The sequence below is a fragment of the Dunckerocampus dactyliophorus genome, chromosome 11 (genome assembly GCF_027744805.1).
Source record: "Dunckerocampus dactyliophorus isolate RoL2022-P2 chromosome 11, RoL_Ddac_1.1, whole genome shotgun sequence".
NCBI classification, from domain to species: domain Eukaryota; kingdom Metazoa; phylum Chordata; class Actinopteri; order Syngnathiformes; family Syngnathidae; genus Dunckerocampus; species Dunckerocampus dactyliophorus.
This window is the reverse complement of record NC_072829.1, coordinates 24,593,737-24,615,793: the sequence shown is the minus strand read 5'-3', so window position 1 is coordinate 24,615,793 and position 22,057 is coordinate 24,593,737. Positions and strand designations below refer to the sequence as shown.

The 22,057-nt window shown below is 41.0% G+C and overlaps 1 protein-coding gene across 3 annotated transcripts in view; it reads left to right on the top strand.

The window, feature by feature from the left end:
* abcb7 (ATP-binding cassette, sub-family B (MDR/TAP), member 7) overlaps nt 1-21,709 on the top strand; it is a 35,413-nt gene extending 13,704 nt beyond the window's left edge. For 2 of the 3 annotated variants that reach the window (XM_054791369.1, XM_054791371.1), the window contains exons 6-16: nt 1,139-1,407; nt 2,013-2,101; nt 3,438-3,525; nt 9,090-9,264; nt 10,766-10,923; nt 14,369-14,532; nt 14,652-14,802; nt 15,087-15,258; nt 17,520-17,623; nt 18,478-18,585; nt 20,456-21,709. In XM_054791369.1, coding sequence (XP_054647344.1) covers nt 1,139-1,407; nt 2,013-2,101; nt 3,438-3,525; nt 9,090-9,264; nt 10,766-10,923; nt 14,369-14,532; nt 14,652-14,802; nt 15,087-15,258; nt 17,520-17,623; nt 18,478-18,585; nt 20,456-20,674 — 1,697 coding nt within the window. In that variant the 3' untranslated portion in view covers nt 20,675-21,709. The remainder of the gene's footprint in view (nt 1-1,138; nt 1,408-2,012; nt 2,102-3,437; nt 3,526-9,089; nt 9,265-10,765; nt 10,924-14,368; nt 14,533-14,651; nt 14,803-15,086; nt 15,259-17,519; nt 17,624-18,477; nt 18,586-20,455) is intronic. The other variant, XM_054791370.1, reaches the window with a different exon arrangement.
* The last annotated feature ends 348 nt before the right edge of the window (nt 21,710-22,057 follow it).

Genomic DNA, 22,057 nt, shown 5'->3' with positions numbered 1-22,057 from the left:
CTCTTGCTCTGTGTTTGTACACCTCATTTTTTTGTCCAAAGAGACCCTGTGCATAAAAGAGGAGTCAGAGGTGAGGTAGAGCTCTACCTTGAAGTCCTCTTCTGATTAGAGTATTTTTTCCCTGCAGTGCTGATGAAAAGCATAAATAGATAGGGAAAATAGTGACCTGGCACCTACTGCAAGTCTCTGTGCGTTTGAGTGAGATCAGCTTGGATACACCCTGTAGCCACTTATTTTAATGAGTCCACTTAGGTCTCTCTCAGTAGTGCTCGGTGAATAATTGGAGCACGTGAACAGGATTTCAGGCAGGATGAATTAGGATGACAAGGAAAAATGCACGTGACTCTCTTCACGAATGGAATTATATTTTTTTGCACCCTCTCTGAAATGCCCTGGGCCGGTGTCTTTGGCGGGGTGTGTAATTTGGCTGAAAAGGTGCCCCAGTGCTCATCCTGCCTTGTCAGATGTGGACACATTGTTCATTTGATGAGCATTCCTATTTTACGCTACATTACTGCTCCATGAAGACCGGCAGACGGAGCAATTACTACCCGACTCTGGTCTCATAAGACAACCTTTTTGTTCACACAAATCAGTGAAATTGCCGCAAGAAGGCCAGGTGCTATTCAAACACAGACTAATATTAATTTGTGACAGTCGTGCTGATTTTTTTTTTTTTTTTTTTTTTAACCATGTGTGTGAGAATGGCCTACTGAAGCTCCTGAATTTTAAGCCTATGAGGGTGTTAACTACAATGCAACAATGTAACAGTACTGACTGCATGGCACGGCTATTGACGCAAGCCAGCCAGCGTTCTAACTGTGCCATGTCGATACCTTTTCATATTATGTTTGAGAATACCAGGGAAGAAATGACAAAAATAAACACATAAGCTAACTCTAGTTTACCCTAGTGCAGTACTTTAGAGATGGATGCTGCAATATTATACTCCACGGTCTCCAAATTGCTACATTGGTCTGTTTTCTTGGTGCCCTCAGTCTCCTTATGGTCTCCTTATCATAACTCTGTGTTAGTGATGAGCATAGTTTCTTTTCATTACACTCAGTCCTGCAGTTTGAACCTCCTGCTGCTTTTCACAGCCACTGTGTTTAACCGCCTGTGTCCTCCGCTATCCCAGATGGCTGTTCACGGGCCTGTGCAGCCCTCTTCAATGAGCTTCGAAACATGGTATTTGGCAAGGTGGCCCAGAGCTCCATTCGACGCATCGCCAAGAACGTCTTCCTCCATTTGCACAATCTGGATCTCGGCTTCCATCTCAGCCGCCAGACGGGAGCATTGTCCAAGGCCATCGACCGTGGCACCCGAGGCATCTCCTTTGTCCTAAGTGCCCTCATCTTCAATCTGGGTCCCACTGTCTTTGAGATGGGCCTCGTTAGTGCCATCCTGGTAAATTTTGTTTTGAGATCTATCTTCATGGTGTTTGTCATGGAGGAAAAGCTCTTTATATTCTTGCTTTGTGTGTTCTTGTTAATATTTCAGTAGCTAGCACCTTTCATCACCTTGACACACTTTGCAGCAGATTGTCAGGAAATTAATTTCAGGATATTGTCTCATTTTCATTAGATGAATCCCCGTGTTCTTTGGGTGGCAACCCGGAGCCCATTAGCAACCATGATGAATCCCAAAGCTTTTGTCGCAGCTTAATGTCCTCCTGTAGAGTATGCCTCCCTATATTGGCATCACTAAAAGACTGGCTCATCTATAGCTTTGCCTTATTATTCCACTCTGGACCATAATGTCAGCTTGGCTGTAATGAGGACAGACTCCATTGCCCAAATAGCTAAAGCATTAGCACGATTAGTTCTTGTAGTTTCCCCTCCATTTGTAACACTCTATTTCATAGTGGAATGGTCACTAACGGTGCACTCTCACTTGTGACTCCAGCATTGGAGCATGGAGGTCTGATGTGCTTGCTTGACTCTGTTTCATGGTGCTGTTAAGTCACGGTACGTCAAATGCATTTTCCCCTACCTGCTTTTCATCCTCTGCAGTTCTACAAGTGTGGTGGAGCATTCACGGCTGTGGCCCTGGGTACATTATCCACTTACGCCCTTTTCACAATTCTTGTGACACAGTGGAGGTAATGAGTATGTCTATAGTACAATATGCTGCTATACAGCTGATGTTATGTCTCACTTAACACGGATCCACTACTGTCCAAACTCCAAACCGGGTGGCTATTTGTGGCTCGCAAGTTGCTTTTTAGTAGCCCACGGTATATTGTCAACATAAAATTGAGCACACATTTTAAAGGGACTGTAAGCAAATTGCTCCAAATTTAAATTTGAATGAAACCATAAAATCTACAGCTATGGAAAAATGTAAGAGACCACTGCAAAATTATCATGTTCCTCTGAATTTAGCATGTGTTTGAGAAGAATTGAACATTTGTTTTACAGTCGTCCCTTATTTATCGGTTCCGATAAAGTGAATGAAATTTTGACCTGTTTATGACCTTCTAAATACTTTTTTTTACCATTGTTACAGCCCTCTAGGCCATATTACCTTTATTGTTACATTTCCACTTGTATTACCCAATAGTAGACATAATAATAATAAATAAAATAAGATAAACCCACAATTCAGCATTGAGCGGGTACTTACTGGTGGCTATTGTCTCATCAATGTAATGTTACTGACACCTGCGATAGAGTGAGGGTGCAAAGGTGAGGGTTCGAACCGTGATGTAGCGAGCGACTGTATTCTCTAAACTACTGATAGCATTACTCCTGAATTCCAAATAAAACATTATCATTTGGAACATTTGTCAAATTTAATGTTAAATTCAATATTTGGTGGACTAACACTGATTTTTAATCACAGCTTTCATGCGTCTTGGCACGCTCTCCACCAGCCTTTGCACTGCTGTTTGGTGACTTTATGCCATTCCTGGCGCAAGAATTCTCTGCTTTGTTTGATGGCTTGTGACCATGTGTTTACATTGTAATTCACCAGACAACTGGCATGCAGAGATGCTGAATTCAGAAACATTTGAGTTGGTCTCTTAGATTTTTCCTGAGCTGTTAGAACACCACCACCGGCTAGCATTTGTTACTACCCATTGTGGTTTAAAAGAGCAGATGTCTATGTCTATATTTTGCACAATTACGAACTGCATAAAAATTGGCACATTTTGGCTGAATAAAATAACTGCCGTTCATTGCAGTCAATCACTGCTGACTCACATACAATTACAAATTGTTTGCTTTGTCACCTGTAACAAAGCTGAGATGTGGGCTGTTTTCTCTTTAGTATTCCATTTTTAGCATGTAATTAAGTAAACAAAAGGGGAAGCGTATCATATCAGTGCCTTCCATATTTCTGTATTTGCCCCCTGTTGTAAGAAGTTTGGACACCCCTAGCTTCCAGGTTAAATAAAGTAAAAAAGTGATCATGTTGCTTGTTTCTGCACACAGGACCCGTTTCCGCATAGAAATGAACAAAGCAGACAATGAAGCAGGCAACGCAGCTATTGACTCGCTCCTTAATTACGAGACTGTTAAGGTGAGATCATTTGCACGCGCATACACACACACACACACACACAAGTAAACACACATGCACACATCTCTGCACTTAACACTATTTTCAGCTCCTCATTTCGCCCTTCCTCCCTTCATCTTTCTTTTTCTTCTACTCACTTGGGAAGCGTAGATTTTAGTTACACAGTATAGGTGTTCAGTGTGATTACTAAAATGTAATACTAACAAGTAGGGGTGTCACAAGATCTTGCGAGATTAAAACGTGACAAGATTTCTCGTTCAGAAAAAAATATCTCGTGGGCACTAGGCCTGGGATGATGATGATGATGATAAATAAATAAATCGCACAATAAATGAAAATGAACTTGATCATTTTGCCGGTCTCGATATATTGCCATGTGCATGCGTTTCCTTGTCTCTCGGCTCCAAACAGGCAGAAAGAGGTTTCACTCTGTGCATTGGTTTCAGCACCTTCGTTTGTTGCATGATGGGGTGAGCCTTTTTGTCAGTCATACAGCCTCTTTGTCTTGGTGGGTGGAGACCGGGTGGCTAGCATATACACAGAGTGAAAAGAGTGTAATGTTGTAGAAATTAAATTAATAGATTGCAATATACTGTATTGTCATATATATTTTTTCATTGTACTTTTCTTTAAAAGTAATGTTAAAATCTCATCTCTTCTCGTTCTCGTAGAGCCGATCTTGTGACACCGCTATGAGCAAGCCATTGTACGTTTAACGCTATTAACTTCATTTGACTGGAGCATTGCTTATACTGAATATAAACACATGCATGCGGTTTAGTGGCTATCCTGTTAAGGGCTCCTGTTGTATTTCATGAACACGTGGTCACACTTACCTAAGTGCTATGCAAAGGCATGAAGGAGTAGCTTGACCCAGATCACTTGAGTCTCTTCACACACTTTCATGTTATTGGCCTTAAAGCAGAAATATTGATTGGCTTCAATGAGTGCTGGCCGGCAAGTCAATGTCAATCTCTGTATGTAATTGGGCCGTGGTTAAATGATCATACATATAATGATATTCCACGAACAGCGGCTAAACAGATGGCCTTTAAATGTTTTGTTAAAAGCCTCAGGTGCAAGATTTTTAGTTATAATGTTCACATAAATTATAAAAGCCAAAATGATCACCCCTTTATTTTCTATCATGCCCCACCTAAGGTACCTCCCTAAAGTGAAATACTATTGAGAACCTCTTAATATTCAAATATGCATTTGTACAAGCCACTGTATGAGCTGCTGGCACCAGCAATCTGCATACAATCAACTGATTAACCAATTATATGAATAAAATGAGCTCACCTACAACAATGTCAAACAATTTCAAACTTAAGTGTATGAACTCAATTTGTAACATTTAAACAAGACTGCTCAGTCTGTGTGATTCTCAAAACAGAAAAAGTGCAAATTATTCACAGGGTGTGCATTTTTATAGACTTAAATTCAAAATGTTTTAAAACTGCAAACATTGGCCACTTGATAGCTTCATCAGCTCATTCCTTTTACAAAAATGCACTTGACCTTTTATTATGGGATTTTAAATTCTGTATATTATGACATTATGAGTCTCATATGCAAGTCTGCCTTTATGCTCAATTCGTCCTTGTGGTATTGACGTAATCAGGAAGTACCTACAGCCATTGGAACATGCAGTGTGCCAATGTGCAACCACTCTTGTTAAGCCGTAGAAAATGTTTTCCTGAAAGTATGTTATGCTTATTATTCGTCATCTGCTTAGGTGGGATGTCCATTTCAATGTCTAATTAGTTGTCATATTTGGAGGTGTTTGGAATCACCATGTAAATCGCTAATGCTATTCTCTGGCACGTATATGGGATTTCCAATGTAATTTAACATTGAGCTAGTACATTTGTTTCCATATATTTCGTTTATATTGAATGTCATAGAGAAATGATTTGTATCTTATGTAAGCCATAATCGACGGACTTTATTTCTTTATGTTGAGTTTTATAGTGCTAAGTGCAAAGTAAAGGGTCTGAAATGGAGCTCAAGTGGAGTATTTATTGAGAACCTGTCATCTCTGCTGAGCTCGCAGCGGGGGCAGAACAACACTGATGTTGAAAGTTCTCCAAAACCCCTGCGCCCTCCATTTTAAAGGCATTAATGAATAAAAAAACACTCAGTTCCCTTGCTAGCTGTTGAAAGTAATGCTTCTTTCTATGCTACAGTAGCTATATCAGGGGTCTTCAATAATAAAGGAGTAAGGTCCGTTTATGCTATTTTTTTTTTCACAGCAAAGGTCCGAACATCATTTTGCTTTAACTTGCATCAAACACACTACTTCATATGAGTATCAAATGGAATGAAACCTTGCACATCAGTCGACAACATAATTACTTTAGCACTTAAATTGCATTCAAAAGAAAACAGGACAAAATTTCACATACATAATAAAAGGTTTTGCTGTAACAATGGATGAGCACAAGAGGCTTATTTTTAAGTTAAATGAAACCGCACCAGTTTCTCTGAAAAAATAATATTAAATAACAATTTAATAAGTGTCTCTTTAACAGAAAAGCTGCAACAGTACATCCTCTTAAAGTGTCAGATTTTCTTGTTATTGTTGTAGCTGACATTGGGATTTGTCTAAATTTATCACACAATTCCTTTTTTGTTTACCTTTCAGTAAGGTCTCTGCAGCAGAAGCACTCCTTCTCAACTCTCCCGTCAGCGAAAGATGTTTTATTTTGCTCCAATATCCATACAATCGTTAGTGAGCACTCATTTGCACCTTGCTGTGCTGTAAATGAATGTCTAATGACTTTTGTAGGTTTTTTATACCGGGCCTCAAGAGCTGTTATTTTCTGCGCTCTCATATCAGACTTGGGTGGATATTTCCCCTCGAGTGATGTGTGTTTAGTCAGTGCTACAGTTTCAGAGCATGAGACACAGCGCTTTATTCAGGAAGAATGAACATACTGTATATTGGTCCGTCCATTCACTTTCAAATGTTCTGTTTTCTCTATCAACTTTTCTTACTTTTGAGCAAGCCATTGTTCTTTCGTTCACTTTTCGGCAAATAAACAAACAATTTCATTGCCTCATTTTGACCGACGCCACCGCGTTTGCTGTCACATAACCATAATAACTTAAGTAATTGCGATCGGTCCACGAGCATGATTATATGTTATTATTATATTTCCCATTGACTTTAATTGGTCACGGATCTGTAAAGGGCCATCACTGGACCCAGGTCCGCCATTTGGGGATGGCTGAGCTATATTAAATATTTCGAAATGTGAGAAAATCCTTGGTTGAAAAAATGCAGAACAAAGACAACCATAAAAAAATGACACCAATGAAATCTTAATAGCTATTTTTTGATTTAGTCCAGGGGTGCCAACACGTTTTCAGCTTGCGAGCTACTTTGAAAATGGAAAAGTCCCAAAGATCTACCTCTTGCTATAAATATAGGAAATATATATTTATTGTCGTTATAAATATTTATGTACATTGTACTTTTTCAGCATGAAAGTCGACATGATCTATCTCTTACTATAAAACATATGACATATATAGATAAAATCGAACCGGTAAACTTTTAAAATACTATACTAAATACTAATGATTAATATTTCACATTCACAGTTTCAAAGTTTACAGGTAACCAAAGTAGTTTATATCATTCACAAATAATTCACAATTCAATTCAATATGGCAATAAAGATAATTACACATAATTCCTCAATAGTTATGTACATAAGTAAGTAATATGTCCGTCAAAATAGCTACGTATCGTTCATTAGACACATACATCATGTATTACATCCAGGTAGCATTTGCTATCAAACATTCCCCATTCCCCAAAATGATTATGCAAAAGGCAATGCAGCTGAAGTCAAGGCAGCCTCTTAAAAAGCTTTCAGCAACGGGCACATTTTCCAATTCATCATGAAATAATGGTTTAAGAAAGGGAAGAGAGGAAAAACACACATTTCTATGGTGGCGCTCATGACGAGAAGCAAAGCCCTCAAACAATTCACTTTTTTTCTACTTAACTAGCCACTACAAGTGAGCGGAGAACTTTTGTTACAGATATAGGCATCTTACCGCTGAGTTAGTTTATCCATAATCGGAGTAATAAAGATAAACGTTGCATCTCTTTGTGTAGTTTGAGATGTTCTGTTCACCATTGCTGCGGGGGAACAAGAGCGAATCAGGAGGGGAGGTTAATGTCAGCTGACTGACATCATATGACATCTAAAGAGGGACGTTTATGCGATCGGCCCAAAGTACCTTCACGATCAACGTAATGGGCACCCCTGATTTAGTCATTGTTGTACTGATCCATTATCACATACCCTCACATACAGTATCGGTCTTTGTGTTCCAGTTTGCTTTAAACTTTTTCTGGTTTGCATACCCTGCATCTTTGCCTTGTTCTGTTTTAACACTGCTTCCCCGCATCCTCGTTGTGCGCACACACACAAACAAAATCACCACAGCTCCAGAAGCTTTTTGTTCATTGCTCCAAATATATTTTGGTACTCATTTTATTTGCTTTGCTGTTACTTTGCGTACTGTTTTCCTTTTACATTTTGTTCTGTGTTATTTTGTGTCATCTATGTCAATGTGACCAAATTTAGCATCACTCTGAGCTGTGAGTGCATATGTAATTAGATCTCCACCCACTCAGAAATCCGTTCCACTTTCACAAAGGGCTCGATGAGAACCTGAACATGGTTTCTTGCACTGCTTCTGTCTGTTGTTCATGTGCTACATCCCCCTCACTCTATACAACCCCCCTCGCTCAGATCCCCTGCTTTTCCCTGTATGCCAATCTACGGTGTGTCCGTTGCTGCACAGCTGGTAGCTAGCAGATCGCCCACTTTGGCTGAGCAGAAAAACAATAGTGCAACTAAACAAACAAACAAAAATGTTTGTTAGTTAGTGGGTAATTGGTGCCGGGGTGGAGGAGGAAGCCGGTTGTGGTTATAGTTTTATTTGCTGAATTTAAGCAGTGTGCTGGTAACAGATTGATCAGGCTTTTTCCTTAAGTGGTAGCGATACTGTATGTCGAAATTAGTGCTGCTGGATCAGCATTTGAAAGAATCACCGTTAGTGGGCGTTAAGCTGCTATAGATGTAAATCCAGAGGTTGACAAAAAGAAGATTCGGCTGTGATTCTTGCTCAACTTGAAAATGATATCTGAATTTTGTCTTTTCTTTTCTACCCTTCAAGATTATTTGACTTCTCTAAAAGCTCTACGTCTTTAGCACTCTATGGATTTACTTCTATTACCTCCCTAATTTTCATTTCACTGGGAAGGATGAAAATACAGACATGAAAAAGTGCTTTGGAGGCCAACGGAGACCCAGACTACACTCAGAGCAGTCACTGAGAACAAATGCAGCCTTGATGTGGGCTGCACTAAAAATGTCTATCTGCCTGACACCGCACTCCGTGGTTCCTTAACCTCTTACCAGAATCACATTTTCTTCCTCTCTCGTTCTCCCTCAACGTACACATTTGTTTCATAACAAAGCCCTAGTCTGTCTACGGGTCAGTCTTATCTCCATATCGCTTTGTGTTTCCCATCTCAGTATTTCAACAATGAGAAGTATGAAGCTGAACGGTATGATGGCTTCCTGAAAACCTATGAGTCATCGTCGTTAAAAACCACATCCACGCTTGCAATGCTCAACTTCGGCCAGAGCGCCATCTTCAGTGTGGGCCTCACCGGCATCATGTTACTGGCCAGCAAGGGCATCGCAGCAGGTGGGTAAAACCGCAGTGGCTGATGTGATTTTACCTCAAATAACAAGTGTGGCATGGACGTTTACATTTAGTTGCTTGAGTGGCCCTGGGACAAAGTACCATCATCACAGTATGTCACATTGCCATATCTCAGGGTTCAGTATCAGTACATTGGATTCCCGTTTTTGGTGGGGGGATACAATCTGGGACCACCAGCGAATGGCAAAAAACACGAGTAATTGGTATGCCCAGAAAAATGTCTATTTTTGACACATGGCTCACTTGATGCTAGCTCGATGATGATGTTCTCAGATTTTGGATCAACATTCCCAATAAAAGTGACTGTTGCCAGAACCCTTGCCTTCTCTGTATAGGTAATGCCAAACTAACTTTTGCATCTCATCACACAATTATGGTGTGTTAAATGGCCGCCGAACAACGTGGGAAATCTTGATACACACAAAAAAAACCATCAGTGAAGCATAAAGACTTAAACATGTAAAAATCGTGGGCTTTTCCGGGGTACATGCATGCTGTGCATTTTACCTGTATTATCACGTATTTGTAAATTATCGACTTATGTTGAATGAGGTGTTTTCTACGGGGAAAAAAATGTTGACCAAAAATCTGCGTAAGTGTGAGTTTTTAAGATGATGTGAATTTCTGTACTGTATATTCCATGTTCTGTCATTGAATATGTAGATTATTACATGATTGATTTATATTACAGTATATGCAGTTTGTGTGTGTATATATATTTATATTTTTACAACACAGCAGTCAGAAGTAGAATATTGAATTTTTTTTAAATCCGTAAATACGGCGGAACCTCTGTTTCCAAACGCCCTCGTTTTTGTATGATTTGAATTTTGACGAAGACATGGTTCTCGTATGACGTCTCAGTTATTGTACTATACAGGGTTCAAAAAGAATGACGCAAAATGTCATGTCATGACGCATTGCGTCAGTTCTCAAACATCTTCATGGAACGAGTCTGTGACCATTTGAAAGAGGAGTTTTCTAAATTTTGAATACTAATAATAATAATAGCATGGGCTACTGTTGCGAACTCTTAACCCCTGACGTCACTTCCTGTCTACATGTCCAGAAGACATTTATTGCAACAAATTTTATTTATGTCTTAAATGGGGTTTTCTCTCTGATTATATCTCTTATCAATGAGTGTAAAGGTGACTATGGGGGTGTTATTTCATGTCCAGACGGCTCTAATAATGTGAAAACCCATATTTAGAAGATCATATACAGGATTTCTATGCTCTAACTGGGAAAATATTCCATTTCTAATGAAGGAATCCTACTCTGCGGAAATATGCATTTTGAATTGTTTTCTGAATGCAAAACTATAATTGTTTTATATTAAAGGTTAGTTCTTATGGGAAAAATTGTTTCAGTTTTAGATGGACCCTTGGGAACGGATTAATAACGAAGATCGATATGGTATTTGTTATGAGAGATAGATTATATGCATCACCTGTACACTGTTACTGCTACTGTTTTGTAGGCACAATGACGGTGGGGGACCTGGTGATGGTGAATGGCCTGCTCTTCCAGCTCTCCCTCCCTCTGAACTTCCTGGGCACAGTGTACAGAGAGACCCGGCAGGCTCTTATAGACATGAACACGCTCTTCACGTTACTCAGCATCGACACAAAGATCAAGGTAACTTGACAGTGTGACATACATTTCTTCACGTTGTGGTGTGCATTCCCAAGGATGTTTTGTGTGTTACCATTTGCTGTTCTGATGAGTTGTCAGCCTGTACACAGTCACACTGAATATACAACCTAAACACAGTCGTGGCTGGCTACATCTTGGTTCCAACATCGCGCCCTCACTCTATCTCTTTTTCAAAAATGTATTTATGAATAAATGTTTGCTTTTTCGTGGTTGAATATGGTCTAGTATTAGTAAAAAAAAAAAAATAGGGGTGCTCCCATCAATGGGCCACCGATCCGTATCGGTCGATTTCCATGAAAAAGCACGGTATCAGCATATGCCGATACTTGCTTTATTTATTTTTGTCCTTTTTTTAACCAGGAGAACCTCCATTGAGATTAAAAATCTCTTTTTCAAGAGTGTCCTGGCCAAGAGGCAGCACAATTTACAAGTTACATCAGACATTCATACACACATAATAAAAAATAAAACAATAAAAATACAAGGTAATAAAAGTAATCAGGCAAATCATGCATTTACAGCATGATGATTTTTCAACGCAAACATTTAAAAGTCTCTCAAAAGAGTAAATTGAGACCAACTGATCCAGCTTCAAGTCAGATTGGAGCTTATTCCAGGAAAATGGTGCAGAATAACTGAATGCCTTTTTACCTTGTCCTGAGTTTACTCTTGGAACAGTCAACATGATAAACATGATTTATAACGCCGATCATGTCCGCCCCCATTGCGACATCCAGCCTATAACGATCGTCTCCCGCCCATTTTCCTTTCACAAAGCCAAAAACTTGTCTGGCCGTGTGGGACTTACCTGTCGTCAAGAATCCGGGTTTGTGTGCTGTGTGCTCTCGTATCAAAATTCTCCTGAAAGAAGACGTCTGATCCTTTTAATTTTCACCAGTGGTTTTAAAAAAGTAAGTCAAATATGTTTTTGTGTAAATTGTATGGTTCCCCTTTCATATCATATAGCCCAGGAGTCACCAACGCGGTGCCTGCGGACACCAGGGAGTCCCCCATGACCACATGAGGCGCCTGCAAGCCTGCTTTTCATTTAGATTTTCAGTTCATAATGTGACAACACTAGAAAGAAATGCAAAATAATTTTGAAATACAAAATATATGAGTTATGGATACCAGCATTTTGTTAATGTTCTGGTAAAAGGTTTGTTTGGGTTGAAATAATCTATGAAAATAAATGTTACAAAAAAAATGAGTAGCTCTTGGCCATTTTCATTTTGTAAAAGTAGCTCACACAAGACAAAACGTTGGTGACCCCTGATATAGCCAATAGTGAATTTTAAAAATTACACTTAATCTATGTGATTGGTATCTGTATCGGCCGATTTCACTCACGGATGATCAGTATCGGCAGCATAAAACTCTGATCAGAGCATCCTTAGCAAAATAAAAATGCACATTTAAGCAAATTTATGTAGGTATGGCCTAAATTAAGCATTTTCAAGCATAAAAATGGGTAAATGAACACAAATACAAGGCATTCAACAGACGTGACAAAGTGTAAGTGTGACTTGTTGTGTGCGCCTTTAAAAAGCGGGGCCTGGAAAGTGACGTGTGTGATGTCAGCTAGCTAGAGCTGACTGTAAACTGCCTGTTAGCAGTGTAGAGAGGCTGACAGCAGAAGATTTCCTCCATAACAGGGGTCAGGAACCTTTTTGGCTAAGAGAGCCATGAAAGCCACATATTTTAAAATGTATTTCTGTCAGAGCCATATCATTTTTAATGCTGAATGCAACCTAATGTGTGCATTTTTAAGCAAGACCAACCATTTTAGAATCTTTAGAAGTCTCTGAATTTATTCTTTTTAATAACATTGTTATACCAAAGCTAACCAATAATAAATAAAGTACTTCTTACCATGAATGTGACTTCTGGTGCTGCATGGTTTTGCACGGTTCTTCATCAAAAGGGTTTGCTCTGCAGAATTAGCTAGTTGACTATTTGATTAAAAGAGGGTAGTTTACTTCATGAGCTCTCAATGACCCGGATAGGCTACCACATTATCCAATTATAATCGAGTTTTAATTTCTGACCCAGGAAATATCGGAAGGACAACTGTCACTGGCTCTGGCCACCCGCATGGCAATGGAAAATGGATGAAAATGCCTGAGAATGTTTGATATTTTTAACTGTGATTTCTGCAATGTTTTACTTTAACATGTCAGCAGAAAATAAATAAATAAATGTAATCGTGTTAAAACATGTCTGCGAGCCAGATGCAGTCATCAAAAGAGCCACATCTGGCTCGTGAGCCGTAGGTTCCCTACCCCTGCTCTATACATAAAGTCAAGCACCAACAGTTTCTAATAAAGAAATTGACTGGGACACAAAGTTGATTGTATAGGTCACGAAGGAGAAGTCAAACAGAACGATTACACGTGAAACCATGTGCTCTGTTTTGATTTGATAAAGTAAATGATACTTTTGGGTGACCACTGTGTCTGTTTTCAGTCATCTTGACAATTCTTAGAAATTTTTGCGAAAGTGCTTGAATGTGAAAAATGTGTGGACCCTGAAAACTCTTTTTGTTCTTGCCAAAAATAGTCAAGATTTGTTTTGACCCTTGTAAAAGGCTGTCCGTTATTTTTACAAAACAAGCTTACAGCCCATCTCGTGCAGGAGGAGTCCACTTAAGTGCAAATGTGTGCCTGCTGCCTGATGGTCTGAATGCAATTGTGGTGTCCGGCCTGTAATTACAGCTGCAAAATGATTGTCACTTGTTATTTTTCACTCATCAGTAATACTGCTCTCAATTGTGATTCTCCAGGGAATGGTGCAGCCCAGCAGGCCATTATTGACTGAACACATTATGCATTCTTTGAAACATTTGCATTACGTACTTAAAATGATCTACCCCACCACAAAATAAATTATTTGGGCTTTTCTCCATGTGGCAGGGGTGACGTTATCTCTTTGTACTAATGGACTGTGAGTTGTTTGTATTAATTGTCAGAGGTGGATTGTGCCGCCATTCTTGTTTTCACAATCGAGCTACCATACCAACAGGCCTGGCTTTTTTTTCCAACCGATAAGATTTAAGTCCAGGCTGAGCATGCTACTTTATGCCTCGGCTACACGGCTTATGTTGCTATTAAATTGTGCAGAACAGGCTTTCAGGCTTTGTGTAAGGAAAGTACTTTATTGGCTACTGACCTTGGTTTTATCGCAGCACTGTGCTGAGACTTCAGCTCGTTGTGTACCCAAGGTTTTCATGCGTATTGATCTGCCAGTCATCATGAAGAGTGAAGATTCTTTTTAAAGGACTACTAAAATTTTCTTCTGTGTTTTTTTCTTCCCCGTGTCTTTACAAGGTGTTGAAGTCGTGTTGCATCTTGCCAGAACATGTGTGTCAGTCGTCGTCTCCCGTCTCTTTCTATTTCATTAGTCAATTTGATCCATTGTATTGCTGCAGGAGAAGGATCTGGCCTCGCCTTTAACCATCACACCACAGGAGGCCACCATTCGCTTTGAAGATGTATATTTTGAGTACCTGGAAGGTCAGAAAGTCCTGAATGGGGTGACCTTTGAGGTGCCTGCTGGGAAGAAGGTAGCCATAGTCGGTGGCAGCGGGTCCGGGTAAGTCAAGTTTGGCAGGACAGACAGGACAGTCTTATCACTCGCTGTCATCAGTGGTGTGTGAGGATGTCGCCGGGAGACAGTATGATGCTGATGATTTGTCCGATCTCTGCTTTCAGGAAGAGCACTGTTGTGCGGCTCTTGTTTCGCTTCTATGAGCCCCAGCGGGGGAACATCTATATTGCAGGGCAGAACATCCGAGACGTCAGCCTTGAGAGTTTGAGGAAGGCTTTGGGGGTCGTGCCTCAGGTCTGTGACGCACCAGTACAAGTAATGAAATATATATTCTTTTGTGTGTGTTAACATTGCACACAATAGTGTATTAGTAATCAACAACAGCATGAGAAATAATCTGAATTCCAGTTATCTTTTCCCTGCAATGAGCTCACAGGGTAATCTGAACAGATGGCACAGTGTTTTTGTCATTGCATACTACTCTTTCTCCCTCCTACCTTTGTCTTTGTATCCACAACGCTCTGTTCCCGTCTCTGCAGCAATGAAAATATTCTCTGAAGCCTTTTTTTTTTTTTTATATCTCCCCCCTATGTTGTCAGGATGCCGTTCTGTTCCACAACACCATTTTCTACAACCTGCAGTACGGGAACATCAACGCTACACCGGAAGATGTTTACCAAGTGGCTCGTCTTGCAGGCATCCATGACGCTATCCTTAGGATGCCACATGGCTATGACACCCAAGTTGGGGAGCGAGGTCTCAAGCTGTCAGGTTTGCTATAGTATAATGACCTCACCATCCCCTTAGAAACATCTTAATTACATTTTCTTCTAACCTGAAGAACGGATATCTAAGGATATGGCAGCAGGAAGTTAGGACCAAACCTTTGACAACAATTCACTATGAATATTTATGTCAATATGTTGAGTTACATTGTGTTAAGCCACATTGCAAGCTATTGTTTTCCAACTGTAATCAGTTATGAATGTATTAGAAGAGTACTAGTTTATGTTTTTTTTTTTTTTCTCAAAGTGCACATGAGAAGGTGAAGAAGAAAATCGTAATTACCGGTACAATAAATCTGTCCTAAACTGTTACGACTGACTCAGTGTAGCCTGTCGGCAGCTTTAAAGGGCCAACATGTACACGGCACACATTTTGACCCTTGAATACACTAGTACACTTGGCTCCTCTCCAGGTATGCCTTTTGTTGCATTTCGCCAGTTTCGAGTTCAGTGTTTGCACGTAGCGTGACGTGCACTTCCAAAACAATCCTCTGTATAAAACTTGTTGACTTCCATGAACTCCTTCGTCTCCGATTCGCAGTAAAAATGACTATTGTAATTCATCGGTTACCGTAAATTCTGGACTATAAGATGCTGCTTTTCTCACATGCTTGGAACCCTGCAGCTTAAACAATGATGCAGGTAATTTATGACTTAAAGAACTACGGTTCCCATGATGCTTATAGTGCAGATTCAGGAAGTAGTGAAGTGGACGCTAATATCACGTTTTGAAGTCTTATGCAGTGATCGACAAATCTTAAGTAAGTTTGATCAAGTGTAGAATTACTACAGCTTCTGCTTGGACTGCTGATGGGGGGGGAAAAAAGCATCTCACGCCTCCTCAGAGCTAACGAGTGACGCTGGGAATACAGAGTATAGGATGGATTATAAGGTCTTTCTGTGTTACTATCCCATTTTACCATGTGGACACCTGTAGCTTATAGACAAATGTGGCCTATATATATATTTTATTTTTCTCTTGAAATTTGGGTGGTGTGGCTTATAATCAGGTGCGCGCAATAGTTTGGAATTATGGTAGTTCCAGCTGCAATTACTCATAAAACGTCTTCAAGGTGGGCAGGTATGGAGTCAATTCATTAATCAATCACCGGGCTAGATGTCTTTACTTGATTCTTAAAGGTGCCGTCCCTCTTCGGCTCCACACTACACTTTTTTCAACCAAAAAATATAACAACGCCACCACCAGCTAGGAGATGTTAGAAATGGTGGTTTACAAGAACAGATTGAACAAAGGTCTGTGTATATTTGTCACAATTCAAAGTTAAACTTTGCTAAAAGTTTTTTTCAACCCGAATACGAGGGATTGTTGTGCACAGCTTTCACTCACCTCTGTCTGGTATTCACGTAAATGTCCGTGGTGCAGACCGACAAATATTTGCTTTAATTTTCATTCAAAGTCATTGTGTTGTTATGATACAATCAATGATAACTTACGTTGGTAGTAAAACATTGCCAAATCGCTATTGTTAGCTGAGAACAAAAATGGCTAATGTGCGTGTGTTGTGTGAGGTGTAGCTTGTCGCAGAGCAGGAATTCGGCAGAATATGCAGTTTTTAAGGGTTAGCTGCCCCATGCAGTACCTAACCAAAGGCAGACAGCACCTTTTTAATACTGCTTACCGAAAAGCAAGGTCCATCAAAGCATGCTACACTAGTTCAGTGTGGAAGAACAAACACTTGGGATACTCTAATATGTTAGCCATGCCCTCTCAGAAATCCCCACAGACACAGTCCTTGTTGAAACTTTTCCTAAAATCTGTTATAGCTGCAAAGGCGGGACCAGCTTCATGTTTCATACTCACATTTTATTCTCACTGTAAGTGTAATATTAGGGAACAAAACCTTTGTCCATATCGTGTACGTCATATTTGTTAGGTTAATATTAGTATGTCAAGTTAACAATAAGCTGTTGTCATGTAGAAGTGGTGGCCGTCTGGGCTTCAACCTGCTGTCTGCTAAAAGCCGCTTGCATTTAAAAGGCCACGCACAGCTTGTATGTAACAAAGACTGAGTCAGACACAGAGCCAGAGTCTCCTGCTGATTTTTCTTCACAATTAAATAAAAGTCCCCTTGTGCCCATCATGCAGAATTCTTACTGCAGTGCGTTTTCTCTCCACTTGAGGTGATTATCTGATGAGGGCAAGGAGGGACCTTTCACTCCTCGTTTCATACCATCTTGCAAAGGTCTGTTGGCTTTGTTTTGTGACTGTCCATTGTTTCCTTTCAGGCGGGGAGAAGCAGCGTGTCGCCATCGCCCGTGCAATACTCAAGAATCCGCCCATTCTCCTGTATGACGAGGCCACATCATCTCTGGACTCCATCACAGAAGAGGTGCAGGCATACACATTTAGCAGAACAAACACCCGCTCAGTCACCTGCTAAAGGTGCATGTGATGATTCCACTCCATCCCGTAGTACTGTGACTTGCACACCCTTTCATTCACACGCCGCCGCACATCGTTCCCCCTTGCCACCTGCTGCTGGTTTCTCCCCGTTAAGCTCCAGCTCAACTTAACACCCACCCCTCTGTTCCGCCAGTCCCCCCGTCTTTGTAAATGTTAGATTTAATGAGAAAGTTCAGCACACCATCCCTGAACTTCACAGAAAGAGCAGCAGCATGGATGACGTTAATTAAGATTTCCTGTTGATGCATGTTTCGAAATTAACATATGTAAACATCGCAGTGGAGGCATATGAGGGCGGATGTTGACGTCTATTCTCTGTCAAACCACACCACGCCGGTGAATTTCATCTCTATCTTGTCAGTCATCTGGTTCCTGAGGTCCTCCATTATATTGCAAACTTTTCGGATTAGTCAATGTTCAAGATTCAAGATTCAAGAGAGTTTTATTGTCATGTGCATGGTAAAACAGCAGTTATACCATGCAATGAAAATCTTATTCTGTTCATTCTCCCACGAAAAGAAAGAAAACACAAGAAAGAATAAGAACATAAGAAACATAAACACATAAACATATATACCAATAAATTAAGCAACAAAAACAGAAGAGACATTAATACAAATAAATAATACAAATAAATAAATAAAGTGCTATGAGTGTGTGCGTGTGTTGCGTGCGGCGTGTGAGAGTGCTTCGTTGAGAAGCCTGATGGCCTGTGGGTAAAAACTGTTCTGGGCAAGCCTTAAAAAAATAATACTGTCGTTTGTTCTTGCGGACTTCTAGAACATCCTGAGCTCAATGAAGGAGATGGTGAAGGAAAGGACGTCAGTATTCATCGCCCACAGGCTTTCCACCGTCGTCGACGCGGACGAGATTGTAGTGCTGAGTGAGGTATAAAATCTACAACTTCATTTTTGCTTTATTCCTTTTCTGATCAACACATAATAGGAGACGATTTCTGTTGCACCAAACAAATACAATTTTACGAGGTTTTAGAATGCAAGGTCAAACGTGCTGTGTCAGTCCAATTAGGTGATTTAGCACGATCAGCCTGCACTCAAATGACCTTCTGTTGATGTCTGCCAGCAAATGTTGTTTTGGGTGCGCTTTCTTGCATTCCACCGGGTTCAGCAGATATATATTTGTGTCCACTGCAGTCACATTCACTAACAACCTCAAACATTGGTGAAAAAAACTTCATCTTTATATGGTTTCATGAAACCTTAGCAAAGAAACTGTTGAAAATTGTGGATTCACCCACATGGATTTTGGAAGGCATAATAGAAATCTGTCTGCTTGGATGCATTGTGGTTGTCTACGAGCCAGTTTGCCCAACTCAAATGTGGATGGAAGAGACCTATAAAGGAAGAATAAGATATACCGTCATTTCTAATGTACGGCTAAAAGCTACATTCCCCATGATGCTTAGAGTGCAGTTTCAGCAAGTAGTGTCTTTGATGAGGGAAGTGGAAGTGAATATCACGTTTTGAAGTCTTGTGCAGCGATCTCTGACACAATTTTGATGTGTAGAACTGCCAGAGCTTCTTTGGACTGCTTGAACCGCCAACCGTCCACTATCGCCAACGGGTTTCGAAACCCATACTACTGCGCGGTGAAGAGGATACCGCAAGCTAAATGGTCAGTTTGCCTCGAGACAGAAGTGGTTCCAAGAGTGACGATGAAAGCGAAAGAGACACTGACAGTTTGTGACGAAAAAAATATGACGCTGTTCAGTTGTGATGCTGAAGAAGACGACTTTAGTGGTTTGAGTTCCCAGGAGGAGGAGGAGGAGGACGGCGATTAATGACTTCTGTTAGGCTACTGTTTAACTAGACAAGTTACATGCACTGTGCAGCACTGTATTTAATCAAAAGTTAAATCTTTGTGTAACATTTCTGTGTACTAAATATCCCATGTTACGACATGGACACTTATAGACAGGTACAAATCTTTTTTTCTCTTTAAATTTAGAGGGTGCGACTTACATACCGGTAGGCTCCATAGTCCGGAAAATAACGGTATATTGTGTACTCTCGCGCACACACACACACACACCCAATGTGTGTGTGTCTTTCTCATGCTGCGACTGGTACGTAATAATAGAAATGGCCCAGGTGAGGCGTAAAACGCTTCAGTATGTTAAAGGTTGTCCTTGAAATCACTTGTGGTCTTAAAAGTGAGCCTTATGTGAGACGTATCGGCAGCCAAGTGACATTTTCCATCGGCGACGCGAGCGGTGATGAAATAAGAGGCTCTTTTGAACTGCTCCGAGTGAGCATGTGCGCTTCCGTGTTTCCAGAGTCAGATGGCGGGGATCAGAGGGTCATGGCGAGCAGCCATATTTAGCGTGTGATGTCGCCACGGCGTTTGCTGGTGTTGCCGGCAAGGGACTGCCGGTGGTGCTCATTAAAAAAAGTGCACGAGCGGTCACATGCTTATCTCGGGCGCACTAAAGATAATACCAACACCTCTGCATGCTCGTGGGGGGCGGAGGGAGGTGGGGGCCTGCCTTCGTTGGTGTTGGACTGTGTGTGGGAGGCATGTGTGTTTGTGGTGTGTGTTTGTGAGTCAGTGTTTTTGTGCGAGAAATGCAACAGTTGTTCAGGAGGCGTGAGGGATCCTAGAGGGGGGAGAGAGTGTGGTCAGTGTTGGTGGTCATGAAGAGATTATTATGAAGACTGTGTTCATTGCGCCATCTTTGCAGTATCATGTGTGTCTGCAGCCGCGCAAACTTGGGTTCCATTTTGTTTTGATGGGGCAGGGTAAAGTGAAAGAGCGAGGCAACCACGAAATGCTCCTCAACACCCCGGGCAGCTTGTACGCCGACCTGTGGAACACCCAGAACAGCAAAATCCTGAACAGCAGCAAGAACTCGATCCAGACGCCGCCCGAGCGCCTCTCCCAGAAGGAGGAGGAGAGGAAGAAACTGCAGGAGGAGATCCTCAACAGTGTGAAGGGCTGTGGGAACTGCTCCTGCTGAGAGAAGCTGCTACCTCCAAATATCATCATCATCATCATCATCCTCCACACACAGATGGCCCAAGCTGGAGTCCGCGATCTGTGAGGTATTTGAGGAGGGAAAGTGGGGGATGCGTCCCCTTTACGCATGCCAGCCAAGCCCCAACCGGCATGGCTGTGCTTCCTCCTCCTGCTTTTCCCTTCTCATCTGAATAAAGGCTATTGCCAGTTGAGGAGGAGCTGAACAGACAGGGTGTGCTAAGTGCTGGCTGGCGTCCAAAGCTTCTATATGTCAGTTTCCTCAGCTGAAGCCAAGAATAAGAGACCTTGTATATCACATACGTGCACGCTAGACATCTGCTAGACAACATGGTCGCTCTCCCTTCCCTGTCTTCACTTTGGACATCGGGTTTATTGACATCTTTCTTCACACTGGAAACAGAGGAGTGTAATGACGTACATATGCCTTGATTCTGATACACTTTGTACAGCGTGTTTTTTAAAGATTATTTACAAGATTCATTTGACTTTTAATAAAAGAGTGTATATATTAATGATTTAGAGTTGCAAAAGTGGCCTCGCTTAACTTCATTCCCAGTGTTTGAGCACAGTTACACTTGAAATGTCAGCAGACTTGACTGAAATGTTAAATCGGTCTTATTATCCTTTTATAACGCAACTTTAGGTGACTCTCTGGAGTTACAAGCACAATGCCCCCACAGCCTCCCCCAAGTGAACTGGCAGAATGTCACTGATGATTTGGTGTAAAAATAACACTGCAGGAACGTCTAATAAATCATGAATGGTTTTCACCGCAGCAGGAGCCGCTTTCCGAGGCCTCTGGAGAACATCACATCGTTTAGCCTTGACGCAGCTATTGTGATGAGCGTTGTTGTTGTCATTTTAGCTACTAATTACACGACGTTGATCAGAAAGCACTGAAGGTGACATGTCATGTATGACGTGTGTGGCCTCCTTTTTAGAGGACTGCTTTGTGATGTGCACATTTTGTTTGAATCCCTGCTTGTATTGTGACTATAATGACAATAAAATGTTATGTACACATCTTGTTCATTCCTGCTTTTCTGATTTGTTGCGGGAACCAGATTGAGCCAAACACTGCCATGAACTCCCAGCAAAGCCAAGGAAGTGACAGGTTCACAACAATAACAACATTCACTGATGCTGTGTTGTGATGAATGTGCTACAACACACACAACAAAATGGCCACAAGTATGTATCTTGACTGTCGGTAAGCGACACTGACATTTCTATGCACACGCAGAATACAAAACCAGTGAGCAGTGATGGCTGCTTATCTAGCCCTGGCAAACCCATTATTATTCTAAGAGCCGTAGAATTTTTCAAGTAAAAAAACTTACTGAAACTGATCAATAAGAGTGCA